The sequence below is a fragment of the Ilyonectria robusta genome (genome assembly GCF_021365365.1).
Source record: "Ilyonectria robusta strain PMI_751 chromosome Unknown BGZ61scaffold_3, whole genome shotgun sequence".
NCBI classification, from domain to species: Eukaryota; Fungi; Ascomycota; class Sordariomycetes; order Hypocreales; family Nectriaceae; genus Ilyonectria; species Ilyonectria robusta.
This window is the reverse complement of record NW_025764437.1, coordinates 1091644-1107810: the sequence shown is the minus strand read 5'-3', so window position 1 is coordinate 1107810 and position 16167 is coordinate 1091644. Positions and strand designations below refer to the sequence as shown.

The following is a 16167-nucleotide window of genomic DNA, read 5'->3' as shown; positions in this document are numbered from 1 at the left end:
ATCACACAAGTGAACTGACTGACCAGATATCATCGAAACCATCTAAGAAGTCGTTTCCATAAGGGTATCTAGCTAATGGTATATCTTGATCCGAAATCCTCCACAAATAACTGCGTATTCCTCTCATCTAACGAATGCGATAGGTAGACCTTGCTCGCTTGGTGGCAATGATGTGTTTGACGGAACAAAAGCAGACGCCCCCAATATCAGAAAGCAATCATTAATAATAAACCAATGCGTCTCGGCCGTTGCAAATCCGTGCCTTCCATTATTCATCTCGAAGTTGATTCTTTACATCTCAGGCTCTTCAAACCTGGCACGCCCGCCGTAGTGAGGGTATTGAGGGTTGTTGAAGAGATGCCAGCAGTTGGGCGCTTGCAGGATATATCTACAAGTTGATACGTCAGCAAAGTAATTGACTTCATCATCAAGCTGGAAAAACATACCGTGCCATCGCCTCTCGGAAGCGCGACTTATAATCCTTGGGACTTGTCACAGTCGGCCGGTTGCGACCTCCGCCCGCAAACCCGCGATCTTTGATCCAACTCTCCAGTTTCTTGTCCCAGGTATAAGTTCGAATGCAGTCGATGATTCCAACAACCAACTCCTTTCGCTCCTCGTCCACGGCAATCATGAGGGAGTAGTCCATGACATTTTGCCTCGCCAGAAACAGCGTATCGTTCCAGACCGACGCCCTGAGGAGCTTCTTCGAATGTTCACGCGCGAACAACGGGGACTCGTAAATGTACTCAACCATGTTCTCGTCGAGAAGCACCTCGTTTTGTTCTCCGGTGGACTGAATCTTGCGGTTGCGCATTGAACCCTTGAGATCGAAGATTCTTGACGCCGAACGGTCGTAGAACAGATTCTCCGTCACGAGCAAGTCTAGCTTGATATCGGTTCCAGTAACGGGGTTCTTGATGAAGACCTGGAAGAAGCCAAGCATCTTAGCAATCACCGAGGGCAGATCATGAAACAGAGCCTCGGCCATAATGTTGAAGTATCCCGGTGCAAATCGGAGGAATGCCGACGTTTCGATAGGTGACAGGGACTTTAATACATGTTAGCTTAGAATAGGAATAGAAGCAGAGGCAATCTTACCTTCAACACTAGTCGATCATCGAGGGTCTTCAAGAAGACGGACTTGGTCTTGCCGCCTTTCGAATCCCACTTAAGGCAGCGAGACAGGGACTCAATGATACGCTCCGCAACGCCGCACTTTCTCCTCAGAGCGTCAAACTGCTCAGCATAGAAGATCTTGCACGTCATAGTGGCTGAACCCTCGCGGAACTGGTACTTGAGATGTGTGCCCGTGACCCGCAGCAAACTCTTCTCCAGCTCACTTTCCGACACCATCCAGTCCGCGCCGTCTGAAGTAGGGAACGATTTGGGGTCGGTATCCCCACCGCTTTCTGATTCCCGCTGCATCATCTCTTGGGCATCCCGCCGAATATTGGCAAGTTTGCCTTGGTAATCTTCGCTGCTGAGGGCGAGGGCCACCACAGAGCTGGGCTCGTCCTCTCTCACAATGATGTCAGAGTCGACAAAGATGTGGTCAGTTGGATTGACGGGATAGTCCAGTGGTGTCCAGCCACTCGCTGAGCGTTCAGCCCAGAAGGTTGTGAGGTACTTCATCAGACTTGTCCTCTGGTGCTTAGGGAGCTCGAGTGGAATGTCGGTGCTTGGCTCAAGCGAGTCGGCGATCTCCTTGATATCGGGCAGATACTCATCTGGAACAGAATGCTCTTGATCGCTTACTCCCCCCTCATCGTCCCAGAATCCCTGGCTAGTGTTGGCAGTGGTAGCCTCATCGTTGTCTTCCTTCGGTTGATGCTGGTCCTGCGGGAAGGTTTGCTCCACAGGGGTCGGGGGTTCGGTTGGAGGCTCAGTCCTCGGCGCTACCTCAGACTGTCGAGACGTTATGCTCGCTGAACGTTGCTTGCCATCGCGATCCGCAACACTGTCAGTCGGCGGCGAAGGCTCTTCAAACGCCTCGTTCACATCATCATACACCTCCACAATGGCCTTGGTCGTGGTTCTCGGCAACATCGCTCGGGGTGCACGCATGCTGGCAGCACGCTTCTTGCGATCCCGAATGCGCTCCTTTTCAAACTCACGACTGAGTTGTTCGAAGTGCCTTGCCAGGGTTGAAACCTTTGATTCTCTTTTCTTGTGTATGAACCGAGGGATGCCTGATGTGGTTGCCTTCCCACGGTTCTTGAGGCCGCTCAGGCTTAATCGATCGGAGAGTTTCTTATCCCCTCTGATCGAGCCTTCGACAACTGGTTCGGGGCTTGTGCATTCCAGGGGATTTGTCTTTGATTCCTTAAGCCCAAATGACTTTCCAATCCCAGACTGACTTCTAGGCAGCTGCCGAATAGGATGGGAGATGGCTCGCACCATCGGTGGCGACACGGTCTGGCCGGATTTTCGGGATGGTGCACGCTCAGTCACAGGACTTGATGGTCCAGCAGATTCGTTAGAATGAGTTGGCCGAATACCCTGTTCGCGACGCATCTGATCAACCTTCTCAGTCAAGGTTTGACCAGAGGTTGGCAAGGAAGCCGAAGGCAAAGGAGCAACTTCGTCCGTAGCCTCAGCCAAGGCGGCATTGTCCAACTGAGCCTCGCTCGAACATTCGTCAACCGTGGTTGGCAACAGCGGTGGATCTACCGGGAGCGCATCTTGAGAGGGCACAGAGCTTGGTGCTTGGCTCTTCTCGTCTGGCTGAGGCTGCTCCGCAGCATGAGGAATTTCGGCAGCGGGAAGCACCAGATCAAGATGCTCCACCCTCTCGATAGCACTCTCGGGTGGGCTTTCGGCCTTTCTATCATCACTAGCCGAGTCTTTCTCGTGACCGGGTTGAGCTGAAGTCATACTACCCTCCATGCTATTGTCCGTGTAATCGGTAGGTTGAGTGCTCTTTTCCTCCGCCTCTGTGAATGTCTGCGAAGGTCGCTCTTCGCTGTCGGCAGTTGACGGTGTCCCTTCGTTCGACGCAAGTGATTCCTTTGACTCATTGTCTGTGAACATTTTCTTGAGTTGCATTATTGTCAGCTGGCGCATATCTTTGTCGCCAAGGAAGTCTGCCTCAAACTTGGTAAAGGCTTGGTCCCATTCACCAGCCTTCTCGAGCATCTCCCGTACGATACTGTTGAAAGGCACCACTTCGTAGTACTTGGAATTCATGTAGATGTCTTGCAGCCTTTGAACCATGGCAGGTTCGTCCTCGCTTGCCTTTGCGATCAAGTGGTCCACTTCTGCCTTGCAGAGATCCGCCTTTTCGGGAAGAACACTGTCGATCCGGATACTCAGAAGCCTGGTGTTGACAGATGACATAAAATTTTGCCAACGTTCCTCCATCTTGCTGAAGATTTCGTTTTTGAGCTTCAAGTCGTTAGCAACCTTCCAGGTTATTCTGGCTCGGGGGACAACGATCTCCAAGAGATCGATGGGGTCCCAGTGAATTCGAATTCGCGCGTGTTCAAGGCTGAAGTATCGAACATGATCGCGATGGTGGTCGTGAGAACAATGGTGAGCATCCTTCATCCGCAGGCCGTGACCCCACAACAGCAGTTCCAAGTACTTGCCGAACGAGTACTTGAACGTGGTCTCCGACATAGCTGTCTCTTCCGTGTCCTTCTTACAGGTCTTGCAGTATGTCCACATCGTAATGCCTTCGCTAAGCTCGGATCGTTTAGGGGTAGTAGCTGGTACATGCTCAACAAAGACTGTGATTCGAGACTGGTCATGAACGTAGGTTCGGTGGTGTTCAACCATCTTGCGCTCACAACCATTGGAGTTGCAGACGTGATCCATCGTGTATGCTAGATCCACAATGTACTGTCCCAACGTGCAATCGGGGTCCATGCCAGTATCAATATGCTGTTCGTCATAAAAGTTGATGGCAACCAATGACGGCTCAGTGCAGGGGATCTTCGTTTCTGTACAGATGACCGAGTACAGAACCACGATATTCTGATGCGAATATGGGTCGAAAAGATCGATGTTTCCTTGGATGTAGGTCTCCCACTGGCGCGTCTGGGTTTGGTAGTTGTAGAGTGCCTTGTCGTACTCGGCATCGTGGACGGCATGCAGAATCTCCATGATCTGTCTCGGAGCTTTCTGGCCGATCTCATCGACCATTTCCGGTTTGATGAGCTGGAAGAGTTGTGGTCCTGCCTTCTCCGGATCCTCCTTTTCTTCGACTAAATCGTGATCGCGTAGTCGACGTAGGTATAGGAGTCGTCTTTCTTGCTCGCGTGCCTTCATCAAAAGATATGGTTGCGTAAACTTGACATATGGGGACGCTGAAAGAATCTTTGTTTCATATTTAGACACCATATCGCTGTAGAAAGTCGGCATCGGAATATCGTCAGGAACTTGGCTGTCTTGATCTTGTGCAGCATGGGTATGACTCTCATGAAGGGAAACCACCTTTGGACGTTCCTGAACAGGCTGCTCAGGCTGGGATAACGACGCAACGTCATCTGTCTCGGCAACACTGGAGCTATCCACAGTGGTCTGGGACGGCGGTTCACTCTCGCCGGGGGCTTGGTTTATTACCACGGCAGGCGCATCTTTGGAAACTTCGACGCTGGCGACGCTCAGAGACCTGATACTATCGTTCAAAGCATTGAGCGAACTGGTCATAGAATCGCCGCCTTCGGGGGCCTCGATAGACTCGTCCCTGAGGAGGCTAGACTCTAGTTTCAGGTTGTAGACGACGTAAACCATGAACTCCATGATGTGCTTGATCTTTGCGAGTACCATGTTATTCGCGCCTCGCATAGTGATGGTACAGCCCAACTCCGGTGTGCAGCCAGATAGGAAGATGTACGACTTCTTCCTGCCAGGGTAATCGTTGTTGACAAAGGTCCTGACCTCGAAGGCAGTGCATCGGCCCACTTGGACGGGCAAGGCGAGCATATCCAACGAGGATATAATTTCGGTCTCCGCGCACCGAGCGACTGCCTCAATGACCGTGTGCTTAACATTGTAGGCCACAGAGATGTTCGCTTCGGAGAGGTACTGGAGTGCTACACCTGAGACGCTTTTCTCGGCGAGCAGTACTTGAGGGCGAAGGTTCGTTATCCTTTGGACAACAACTCGAAGAAACTCCTTCTCCTGTTCAATGACGGGTTGCAAGCTCATGAAATGTTGTTGATGTCGTTGATACTCGATGGGGAACGTAACGAGCACAATTCGTGGGTTTGCGATCCGACGCGGCATGCTCTTCAATGCCAAGTTCTTTGTAAACACAACTCCTGAGATGTAGGATGTGTCGCCAGGTTTACCACCCGGTATCCTTTTCAGTTTGACATAGTGCCTGATGTCCATGTCTTCTCCTTTGGCAACATCGGGGTCTACATCATCGGTTGAGCGCAACAGAATGGGTACAAGCGCTTTCTGCCATGCTGGAGGATTCGGGACTTCGGCATCCTCAAGGAGTTGGTGCAGGAGCTTGTCGACGTGCCTCAAACTAGATGCATTGAGCTCAGCCTTTGGTGCCTTTTTATGCTGCAATGAATCACTCCTGGTAACCTGCGACGCGCTTTGGTTTGGCGTGTCCATGGAGAAGAGCATTTCAGAAGATGTCGAGAATCCTTTGTAAACACCAGACTTGGGCCGTGGGGACGCCAGGTGGTGCATACTGCCACTAACATTGCTGGTATTGCGCCGCCTGGGTGCTCGTCGATGCCCAGCTAGACCCGGCGGTCCGCTCAACTCATCATAGCCTCCTCTGCTCACGAAGCTCACGCCGCTGATGCTCTTTTCGCCTCCCCTATGGCGATACTTCCTTCCAGCGTTCATGAATGGCGCAAATTCGGATTTGTCATTGTCAAAGCTCGCAGGTTGTAGATCACCCTGAGACATGGTGGCAAAGATGCTCATCTGCTCATCCTCGCTCGATTCGTCTGACATGTAATCGGCCAACTCAGGGTCAATGATGTTATCGTCGTGGAAAGCTGGGAATTTTGGCTTTTTGGCATTCTCTGCATCAATTCCCCGTCGAAAAGGCGCTCGTTCCTCTTGGGCAGGCTTGAATCGTCCCAGAAGGCCATGTTTTGAGTGATGCCGTTTGTGTCCCGCTGAAGAGTGCGGTCGCCCGCTCAAGGACTTGAGAGATCGGGATGAGCCAGGTCTGCTCAACTGAGGTGCGTCGATCTCAAGTACGGCCGCCGTACGACTCTCCCCAACACGTCGTGTTGCAGCTATAGCCATCATTGGTGTTGATACAGGTCGAGAGTCCTCTGAGCCTTCAGACCCTAGCCCAGATTCTTGCTCCCTAAGCCTTGACTGACTAGCATTGCTAGGGCTCTTTCCGTGATTTCCCCCGAAGAATCTCGGCATGAATGACTGCTCATCTCCAGAGTCCTCGGAAGCACTTCCATCAAAGCGTCTGCTAATCACCTCAAGACATCTTTTGCAAACACGGAGGGAGCCCTGCACACCAAACTTTTCCCCGGAAATCACAGTCGTGCACTTGGAGTCAAAAATGCAACCACACGTACGACAGTGATGCTTTCTGCGAAATGCTGAAAAGGGAGCCTGGCAGAGGAAGCACTCTTTGACAGTATCATCCTTCATCCAGAACTCCTTGTTCAGAACTTGCTTGCGCATCCTGTCAAGCTGTGCGTTGACCTGCTCGGATGCGTCGTCGTTGCCCATAACTGTTCCTGGTATCCTGAGACTCCCGGATGCCATCGTCTGCGGTTGTGGATCTTGAGAGAACGACTCATGGCATACGGAGTTGTGGGCAGAGGTGTTGACTGGACTCGCCTCGGCAGTTCCGCGGTCCAGGGACGAGTCTCTAGATCCCGGGACGCCAGGTGATCTTGATCGACTAATTCGATCTATGACAGTGGGTCTTCGTCGAATACTATCAGGGGAGAGGAGGGAGGATGCTCCGGAGTTGCTGCGAATTCCACGAGTTTGCAGAGATGTGACTGCGCGAGAAGGGCCCTTGAGCGGGCTAGATGGAGTGTCAATACTTCCCTCGATGCTAGAAGTATCCTCTCGCTTGGACCGGGGTGGCAATTTTCCTTCTTTCAAGTCGTACAGATTAACCGAAGGGTCGGTTGTCGCAAGGTGTGCCTGAAGATCTGCGCGAGTGATGCTCTTTCGACTAGATCCTTGGCCAGTGCTATCCTCGGTGCGTATTGTGCTACGACTGGCATCCCGATGTACAGTAACGGGGGCGATGGTGGGGTCGGCAGCGATGGAGCTAGGGGCTTTGGGCGCCTGGTTTGACTTGCCTCCAGTCATCAAACTGATTCCTGTGGCTTTGGATGTCTGAGGTTGCTGTTGTCGACCATCGGCGGCTCCGGCCGAGACAATGGGCGGGGCGACATCGGTTGTGAGAGGTGGTTGTGATGTAATGGTGGACAATGTACTGACGGTGTCGACACGACTAAGCGAGCTTATTGAAGCCTTGGAGGCATGACCACTGAATGATGTTCTTTTTGAAGAGGCTTCTTGTTTCTCTGCCGCATTCTCCTCCGGTATTGTCTTGGATGAACTCCCCGCTCCAACCGCCTCTCTGAGTCGACTGTATAGGCCGCTAAGACCCTGGTGTACCAGGTCGCCAGCAGCTCCTCTGCTCTCGGAGGCAGGCGCAGCACCCGGGGCAGGGGCGAAGTCGTTGAATGTTGTGAGAGAGTCGCACTGGCTCGCTGAGGTGTGTATCTTGTCGAGGGTATGGGCGAGCTGCTCCTTGTCGGTGATGGAGCTGACGGATATCGAGTTTATGGAATCGCGACGGGTCCGGAGGGGAGAGCTCACAGACCCCGAGGCCGGAGAGTCGGATGTGAGCCTCGAGACGTTGCTAGCCATAATAATATATTATCGAAGGACAGCAGACAACAGGCAGAAGTTAGGCCTGAGTTCGTCTTCAGCCCGGTGTTGTGCTGGGTCGTGGGACGATAGACAGAGCGTAGGCGGTCGGCCGGCGATACAAGTAAGCGGTAAGCTCGCGGCCCACAGTGTGGCAAGCTTAGTCCATGAACAACTAGCTTTCTCGTTGCTCAAGCAGTCGAGACGAGGCCCGGTAAACGTTAGGCCTGAGGTTTCGATGCCATGGCGGTTTCTCGTAACGTCGAAAGGGCGGGTAAGGTCGTCGTCACCGATAGGCCACTGGCGCCCAAGGCCGATCTTCAGGTTTCGGTAATCAGCAAGGCTCGGCTCAAGGCGGGTTTGCAGGACAAAAAGCGTCGTTTGGTTTCGAGAACGGGAAAAACAAGCACGACGATGACGAAAGTGCACCAGGCAGCCTGGAGGGGCACTGAGAGGAATGCTGACTTACCGACTAATCACTGCTAAGCGTCTTGAAGATCGCAGCGGAGGGTAAGCTTGGGAGGGTCGAGTTCAGAGGCACAATGTCGTCAGACCCAGACCATACGGCGGGCGCTAACTGAGCTGAGGTTCTCGCTACTTGCTAGGGACTAGGAATGCCCTGCAATGTTGGTCCAGGCGCACCAGGCACGGAAGAGTACTTGGTACTTCCCGTTAGATGCTGCACAGACCAGCCAGCCACACAAGGGCATCTGGAACCAGACCCCGCAGTCTGGGGACGCGACTGCCAATCTTCGCCGCGTCGCGCCGGCAGACGATAGTGACGTGAAAATGGTAGGAGGCCAAAAAAACGTCTGCATTTCTGTCCCAAACCACCGGCCATCATTTTACAAAGTCAACTATCACCACAGACGATCCTCGTCGCATCTCTTAATCCCTGGCCCGTTATTTCGTTCCATCCCTTCTCTCCTCGCGGCCGCGAGCTTCATCCCTTCATCAGTCAGCCTCAAGCAGATGTGACGCACATCGCCATTGGCGTCGGGGCCTTTGTCGTCATCCAGATTCATTCCCATCCAATGTCTCTAGCCTCATCCCCTCCGCGGGACATCATTGAGCTTCTCGCGCGTCGCAACCTCACCAGCATCCCCAAGGACCAGCAGGTGCTGCTGGATAACCCAGACTCATGGGCGATTGACCTGAAGGGTAAGCCTCACGGGCTAGTCAACGTCCCTGGTCATGTCTTGGAGACGACCAAAAAGGCGTATATCGCCCAGACATCGGCAACAACAGAGCCTCAAACACAGCTACAAGTACAGTCACAAGTACAACTGTCATCACAGTTGCCACTGCCGTCAACGACAAGAGACAGCAGCCCTTCAGGGCCAACGAGCAGTCACGATGTTCAACCCACCCAAAATGGCCACTCGGAAGACCCTTTAGAACTGAGGGAAGAGTTCATCGAGTGGTCAGTATCGCCGGAGCGGGAACCTCGTCTCCCCCAACTCCCGCAGATACCCGTCGAGTCCTCCATCGTTCGTGAAACACCAAAAGCTGCACCCATGGCCCCTCCACCACGGCCAGCTCTCCCCTTCAGCTTCCCTTCCTCGGACGGGCCGGAGGAGGATCTGGAAGTGGATATCCCCCAACCCCAGCTTCTCCAAGATACTCCTGTCAATCGGGCAGCTGCTCGCCTCCAAGCAACTGTGGATTTCCCAACCCCCTCTGGAACCAATCCCATGGCCACTCCGCCATGCGCACAGCCAAGTCATCCCACGCAGCCTACCATTCCGAACACTGTTGTGGCGGGCAAACCTGCGGCTGAATTTGTTCCACCGGAACAACGCCGCGAACGCCGCATGAAGGCCATCCAATTCAATGACAAGACTCCAAGGAAAATCCAACCTGGATTGAATAGACTCGCTCCAACCAAGACATTTACGGAGATCGAGAGCTCTGATTCAACATCTCCTTCCTCCATCATTCCTGCCACATTTGAAGAACCCCCAACTCAGGGCTCTGTTCTACAGTCCGTTGAGACCAGCAAAGACATGGATATGGACGATGCGTATGATCAGGAGGAAAACGACGACATGGAAGTGATCATTGAACAATCACAAATTCAGGCACCCGTATCTGGCTCCTACCAATCTGAGCGAGCTTCTCAGCACTTCCCGCCACCATTCCCACAGATAACCCTTAGTGGGGATATTGAGCCTTTCAAGGTCTTCACAATGGTATATCCAACGTACACGGAAAACCATTCGGGTACCCTTTGGGATTTTATCAAGACTTGTGTCTATCTCGACTGGCTCCGGAGGCGCCGACAGCTCCGGGACTACCTTTATGATGATTTCATCCGAGCATTTGCGAACTACCAAGTCTACGTCAGGAATGCCAGGGCAGGACAGGAAGCGCTCGTCGCCATTGAATGGTTCAACAATTTGTCCGGGCCGCCGGTCTTCAACAATATGGTGGTAACCAAGGAAAACCTTAGCTACATCCTCGATTCATATCCAAAGGAAGTGGCCAAGGCCAGCAAGCTCATTGTCGAAGAGGACGGGTCCGATGAAGAAGTTATTGAGACAAGGCAGGCACCCCTCGGCCTAGATGGAATAATGGACGTTGACCGCCGTGAAACGTTGCGGCGACCAATCTCAACACCAGCATTGACGAGTGCATCACGACCTCGTGGGATCTTAACTCAGGCTCCCCCACCCCCCTCTCCCTCCTGGAACTCAACCGCTCTCCCGTCGACGGTTGCAACGCCTGCCACCAGGACCAGACCTTCTCGTGCATCTCAGTACTTTGGGAGACTCGCATCAGGCGTCAATTCGAGCTCGACCCCACGAAGGCGCACCGTAGAAGAGCGTGCAAAACTCAGGGAGCACTTTTTGAGGAGGAAGAGCGCTGACTCTCGGAGTGTGACGAGCAGCAGGTTTCGACAGTGACAGGACGGCGATACTTGTAGAGAGTGGGGCATGCCTAGTGTCATCTTGCGTTTTGGCGTTTATAAAGCTGGAGAGCGTCTCGGAGTTTGTAATACTATTGATACCCGGTATAGCATTGCTACTTGTTATTCTGTCGAGGAATCCTTCAGGAAAGGACACGGAGTGTGGGGCTAGCTTGATACGTCTCCGTTGATAGAGAAGAACAATCAATCAATTGCACACGGCTCAGTAAAAAGCATTGGAAAGACCGGTCTATTGTGCGTGGGCAACTTGTCTATAATAGCTAGACTGACTGACTGCCTGCCTAACTTCGGTTTGAGAGCCTTGTTGCCTAGGATACTCGAACATTCCATCTCATGCGTCCATCTCCCTGAGGAGCGCGTGCCATTCTACGAAGTACTGTGTTTTGCGAATCCGACTCGTCCTCGACGTCATTTCCCTTCTGTGGCACTGCGGCGCGACCTTGTCGTTGCATCTTGGAGCGACCTGTTGTTTCTTGCGTTTCATTCTTTCCGTTTCCGTTACAATTTTTTCGTGGTGGGTTTGGTAAAATCCGTTACTGGTTCCGTTAATCATCATGAGGCCCCCGATCAGAGAGTTGTCGGGGGTGTTTGGTTTGGGTGCCATGTTCAAGTCTCGGGCTCGGCTTCCTGGGCAGCTCGGGCCTCGGCCCTGAGAGCCTTGGCTTCGGCTTTGGCTTTGGCCTCTTCATCCTTCTTCTTCTGATGGCGCTCCTCCTCGGAGGGAGTCATGGTGCGGAGCTGGAGGGCGTGGATTCCGCCCTCGAGAGCCATCTCGTCACGGAGCAGGGCGTAGACCATACGGTGGCGGGCGGGCTGCATCTTAGAGTCGAATGCATCGGAGGTGATGACGAGACTAGAGCAGTGTTAGCGGGGGTGGACATGAGACGGTATTGAGGCAGAGGTCGAGTTTGTGCGAGGTTACAGTGACAGCAAGAGTGGGGATTAGGGAGTGGTGTGAGGCTCGGCGATGGAGTCATGGGGATGCAAAGGGATGGGGTGAGATGCCATTGAACAGTAGACGCCGTCTTTTCGGAGGACTTACCGGAAGTGGGTCTCCTTGGAGGTGCTGCCGGCCATGGCCTTGTGGTGAGAGTGCAGGTGGGAATCATTGTAGATCTCAAGAGTCTGCGGGTTGAAGGCGGCGGTGATCTAAGCGGACGGGTGTCAATCTCGGCGAGTCATGGCGGAGGGCGAGGAGCAGATACATACCTTGGCCCTGATGGTGTCCTCGACTGGAGTGTTGGAGCTCATGGTGGAGAGCTGTCGTCCGACGCTCGAAAAGCCGAGCGCGTATCGTCGAAACATGAGGTAGAGTGCAAGTGGTTTAGGTGGAACGAATCGTGAGGTCACGTCCGTGATGTGGATGCGCCGTGGTGTCGACGGGTGTTGATGCCGACGTTGAAATGGTTGGTCCCGTCGCGGCGCAACAGTCGCTGAGAAACGGGCACCGTGTGCAGCACGTGCAAGGAAGCAGAAGAGAGAAGAGAGAGGATTGGTGTGGATGAATGAATACACGAGGGTTGGGAGGAGAGGTGAGGACGAGAGTAGCCGGGTCGAAGTGCGAGCGGTAGACGACGGGATGAAGTCGATAAGAGAAACACGGGAAAGGCGGAACAAAGTCTAGTTCGGTTTTGATTTTTTTTCTTTGGACTTGTCGATTTACTCAGCTGCCCCCAAAAAGCCACTCACGAGGAAGACGAGACAACAAGAGCAGAGATATTTTAGTTTCGGGGGAAGAGGGGAGAGGGGATGGAAAAAGAAAGGAAGCAGAGGAGGCTGTTGAGCGGGAAGTGACAAAAACAAAAAAAAAAAGAGGGTGTGATTGACCCTTGGCAGCGTCTGCTTTTGCCGGGTGGCGGGTGACGGAGAGAGTTGGATGGACCGGATCTGTTCGTTCGTTGGCGTTTCGGTGTGAAGTCGGTGAGCGCCGCAGCACGGCCAAGTTACGAAGTACAGCGCATTTCACACGCATCCCGCACGACGCACGCTGCACGACGCACGACGCACCGCGGGCTTGCGACAGAGCACGGCACGCGCTCCAGCAAAAGCAAAAGCCAAAAGGGAAAACAAGCCAACCCAAGGCCGCGTTTGTGCGGATCCCTTGCCTGGCGGGCGTGCAGCGTGCAGCAGAAGCGCAGCTCGAGCACCGCCAGGTTTCGTTTACTTGGAGTGAGGTTGGCTGGCTGCCCGCTGGCCGCTGTACGCTGTACCAGACCCCCCCCCCCTACAGTAGCCCCGGTGGCCACGCTCCGGCTACCGCCCACTGCTTGCCAACCGTCCAACAAGGGCCCTTGCTGGGCTGCTGCTGGCGGGGAGAAGCAAAAAGCCCAATAGCAGACCGCCCAGCAGTGGGAGCGGTGAAGCCCTGGGAATGCCGGGGACCTGGGCACCGGGTTGCCCCTCGTGGGCCCTTGTGCCCTCCCGGCGGTGCAAAAATCCATCCCACGCAGCAGATGAACTAAGATGGTAACTACTACGTAGTGAGTAAACTGTGCAGTACAGTGCGGGCATGGGTGCGCCCCGGCTTTGCGCCCCGGCTTTGCGCCCAAGCACCGGTAGATGCCACCATGTAACTATGTACGAACTACGAATAGATGGCCCTTCTCCTTTTTAGCGGGGAGACGCGGATTGCCACCAGGGAGGGCCGCCTTGGGCCGCAATTGGAACGGCCGCCCTCTGCGGTGTGGAGTTTGCTCCGTGTCGCTGCCGTACAGTACAGTAGTTTGCGTGGTGTTCTGTAGGTACGGCCCAGACGGGCGGGATCTGGTGTGGCGCCCTTGCGTTCTGGCGGTATGCGGTCTGCGTGTGCCGGGATCATCATGGATGCCCGCCCACCACACCACCGGAGGGACAAGTCAACCGCCCCGAGCAATTGGTCCGGGGAGACCGGGGCCCGCGGAAAAGAGACGAGGAGCGTCCCAAACGATGTGACAGATGACCTGCGGGCGTGGCCTGGTCAGGGCCTGGTCAGGGCCCGTGTCATGGATCAGACCGGTATGTATCGACTTATCAGTCATGATGCCGCACCGCAACTCAGCAGCGGCACCGCAACACCGCAACATCAGAGCCCGCCCTGGTAGCCATGGAGCCTACCGCCCTACCGCCAGCACACACACACACTACGAAGACGGTGTGACACGGTGGAGCACACCCGCAGGGGCCCTGTGCTGTGGCTGGACGCACAGAACCTTCCAAAGAAGCATCCCCTGTGTCCATCCCAACCCTCGTGCCACCCACCGCGGGATCCCCCTCTTTGCCTCTCCCACTATCGGAATGGCGGAGAGAGAACCTGCACTGATTGACGGTCTGCCAGCAGGCCGCTTGTCCCCCCTCGCAGCCCCAGCATGTCGTCGTCACCCCACCGCCGCTACTCGCCCTAGAGCAGAGTCCAGCCCATGGCCCGCTCCCGACCTCCCGTGCCGGAGTGTCCAAGCGGGCGTGAGGGAGTCCAAGAGAAGGAACCTGCTCTAGCAGCAAGTGGCTGCTGAGCCGTCCCGCTAACTCGACAACACCACGACGCTCAGACATACACCCCGGTACTATACAAGATAGGCGAGGTACGTAATTGCACTGCTGGCAGTTTATGGCTCCAGAGTGTGTCAAGGATCGTAGGCTGTTGGGCGCCAGCTTGTCCCGTCCAGAGGCAATCCCCCCCAAGCCACTTCGCCTACATCTCCCGCCGAATCACAATCTAGACCTGATCTGCAGGCCTATACCATCACGTGCAAAGGTAAGCCAGGGAGTTTGGCCATCTTCCACCTGTCAAAACGATTTGCCGTTATTTTTAGTATCAAAGATGGGAGTCTGGATGAACCATAGGCGCTCCGTGGTTTCAGCTTCGAAGGATTCTGTGCAGTCATCTGGACTGAAGAGTATAGCGTCAATTTATCTGGGGGATGAAATGCAACAGAGAGGCCCCTACAGCTGCCACCCGACTATTCATGCAAACAGCTGTCGCAGCCTTGGGAATCGGACTTGTAGCTGGTCAGACGACGCCATCCGCTGACTCCGGCGTAATGCTTCTTTCGTCGTCAACACATCCTGCGCCAAATGAGATGCCCCGGCGGCAGCAAAGAGAGGACCAGCGACCGGAGCGGCCAGACCCCCAGTCATCACCATCAGTCCACCAGCCGCAGCCATCGTCATGAAGGTTGCTGTACGACCTGATGCCTGTCGCGGCTTGGTGACCTCGGTCTCTCTCAGTTCATCCCGACGGCGCATCAAGACGCGACAGATGGACACGGCACTCTCATCAACGAGACAAGCGAGAATGATGGCGAAATCAGCGTCGTTCCACCAAATGTTGAAATACTCCCAGTCCTCTCGAAGCTGATTGTAATCTATGTGGTCATTAGCGATTTTCTAACAAATCCTGAAACCCAGTACTCTCAACAATCTAAGGTTTTAAGGTTATACTTACGGCTTGTGCAGGTGGCCACTGCGTCACCATCGGAGTCAATGATGCCAAGTTCTTGAATAGCATTGATGTCCGAAATTCGACTTGGCGGCCAGGCAACTGCTCTCGAATTATCCGGTTCGTCGCCGGAGTAGTCCCAGAATACCTGCCCGTCAAACTTTTCCGTGAGAGTTTTGGTCTTCGATTCCCAGACTCCTTGAGGTACGAGGCACAGGGCAAAATGTCGTCGGAATGCCAATGATGCTAGCATCGGCGGGATGGAGTCCGGTGAAGTCGAGTTCCACATAATTTTCTCCGATCGGTCGGGCGCTGTATGGAGATGATCGCTCACTGGTCCATAGATATGAACCGGGGGTGTTGTGACTAGGATTGCATAATATTTCGTATGGCGCAGGAAGGTTCCCTTGGATTTGGTTGTGGTGTCTGTGAAGTCGTTCGTTAGGCCGGGTTTGACCCAGGGCAACTTTTTCGGGAAATGGTGCAAGTACCTGAAGCCGTTCCATCACTCTGTGGCCATCCGAATCCGAAAATGCTTGCAAGCCCAACGACAGCTCGGGTGCATGTGGTTCCAACCGATTTGGTTCCCCAGCTTCCCAAAGCACCAAGTGCCTGGTGCCAATACAGCTCTATAATAGTGGAAATGGCACGGTCGTTGTAAATACCATGGACGAGCCTCCTTGTCCGGGGAGATGTTTCCCAGTGCTGGTAGCCATACCACGCCAGCCAGGTCAAAATAGCCCATGCAGAAAGATTCCGCAACAACACCAGGGGCTCTGGCGTGAATATGATGTAGGCCACCAAGACACTGGCCAAGAGCGTGAACTCAACCTGACCCAGCGCCATTTTGCTTGGAAGAACACACAGATGAGGCGATTTTGGATTTGCGAGTAATAGGTGACGGCTCAGTTGTTGATCTGGTGAGAGCATCCAGCCTAATGTCCGTCTGAGGATATGACTCTTATTCGACGGTTATGCGATTGCTACC

The 16167-nt window shown here is 54.1% G+C and overlaps 5 protein-coding genes across 5 annotated transcripts; 2 read left to right on the top strand and 3 right to left on the bottom strand.

Moving 5' to 3' along the window:
* Positions 1–27: 27 nt before the first annotated feature.
* BGZ61DRAFT_584568 (uncharacterized protein) lies at positions 28–8291 on the bottom strand. Its single transcript, XM_046256369.1, has 3 exons — positions 1102–8291; positions 447–1051; positions 28–388 (listed from the first exon to the last, which is right to left on the bottom strand). Exons 1-3 carry the CDS (start codon positions 7834–7836, stop codon positions 292–294), a joined length of 7437 nt encoding a protein of 2478 aa, XP_046109411.1. The 5' UTR covers positions 7837–8291; the 3' UTR covers positions 28–291.
* Positions 8292–8591: 300 nt separating this feature from the next.
* On the top strand, positions 8592–10977 carry BGZ61DRAFT_442832 (uncharacterized protein). The gene has a single exon (XM_046244792.1). It carries the CDS (start codon positions 8871–8873, stop codon positions 10740–10742), a length of 1872 nt encoding a protein of 623 aa, XP_046109410.1. The 5' UTR covers positions 8592–8870; the 3' UTR covers positions 10743–10977.
* Positions 10970–12249, bottom strand: BGZ61DRAFT_127080 (bola domain-containing protein). The gene is made up of 3 exons (XM_046237106.1): positions 11975–12249; positions 11808–11914; positions 10970–11618 (listed from the first exon to the last, which is right to left on the bottom strand). The coding sequence occupies exons 1-3, from the start codon at positions 12068–12070 to the stop codon at positions 11372–11374; spliced, it is 450 nt and encodes a 149-aa protein (XP_046109409.1). The 5' UTR covers positions 12071–12249; the 3' UTR covers positions 10970–11371.
* Positions 12250–13497: 1248 nt separating this feature from the next.
* Positions 13498–14470, top strand: BGZ61DRAFT_127064 (uncharacterized protein). The gene has a single exon (XM_046237105.1). The coding sequence runs from the start codon at positions 13700–13702 to the stop codon at positions 14234–14236; it is 537 nt and encodes a 178-aa protein (XP_046109408.1). The 5' UTR covers positions 13498–13699; the 3' UTR covers positions 14237–14470.
* Positions 14471–16105, bottom strand: BGZ61DRAFT_127063 (uncharacterized protein). The gene is made up of 3 exons (XM_046237104.1): positions 15671–16105; positions 15186–15605; positions 14471–15105 (listed from the first exon to the last, which is right to left on the bottom strand). Exons 1-3 carry the CDS (start codon positions 16023–16025, stop codon positions 14705–14707), a joined length of 1176 nt encoding a protein of 391 aa, XP_046109407.1. The 5' UTR covers positions 16026–16105; the 3' UTR covers positions 14471–14704.
* Positions 16106–16167: the final 62 nt, after the last annotated feature.

Coding starts and splice junctions, on each gene's coding strand:
- BGZ61DRAFT_127063 (XM_046237104.1), bottom strand. CDS start 16,025: ATGGCGCTGGGTCAGGTTGAGTTCACGCTCTTGGCCAGTGTCTTGGTG. Junction 15,606..15,670: donor GAGTGATGGAACGGCTTCAG/GTACTTGCACCA, acceptor ACGACTTCACAG/ACACCACAACCAAATCCAAG. Junction 15,106..15,185: donor AGTGGCCACCTGCACAAGCC/GTAAGTATAACC, acceptor ATGACCACATAG/ATTACAATCAGCTTCGAGAG.
- BGZ61DRAFT_442832 (XM_046244792.1), top strand. CDS start 8,871: ATGTCTCTAGCCTCATCCCCTCCGCGGGACATCATTGAGCTTCTCGCG.
- BGZ61DRAFT_127064 (XM_046237105.1), top strand. CDS start 13,700: ATGACCTGCGGGCGTGGCCTGGTCAGGGCCTGGTCAGGGCCCGTGTCA.
- BGZ61DRAFT_127080 (XM_046237106.1), bottom strand. CDS start 12,070: ATGTTTCGACGATACGCGCTCGGCTTTTCGAGCGTCGGACGACAGCTC. Junction 11,915..11,974: donor AGGACACCATCAGGGCCAAG/GTATGTATCTGC, acceptor CCGTCCGCTTAG/ATCACCGCCGCCTTCAACCC. Junction 11,619..11,807: donor TCCAAGGAGACCCACTTCCG/GTAAGTCCTCCG, acceptor ACACTGCTCTAG/TCTCGTCATCACCTCCGATG.
- BGZ61DRAFT_584568 (XM_046256369.1), bottom strand. CDS start 7,836: ATGGCTAGCAACGTCTCGAGGCTCACATCCGACTCTCCGGCCTCGGGG. Junction 1,052..1,101: donor ATGATCGACTAGTGTTGAAG/GTAAGATTGCCT, acceptor CATGTATTAAAG/TCCCTGTCACCTATCGAAAC. Junction 389..446: donor TTCCGAGAGGCGATGGCACG/GTATGTTTTTCC, acceptor ATCAACTTGTAG/ATATATCCTGCAAGCGCCCA.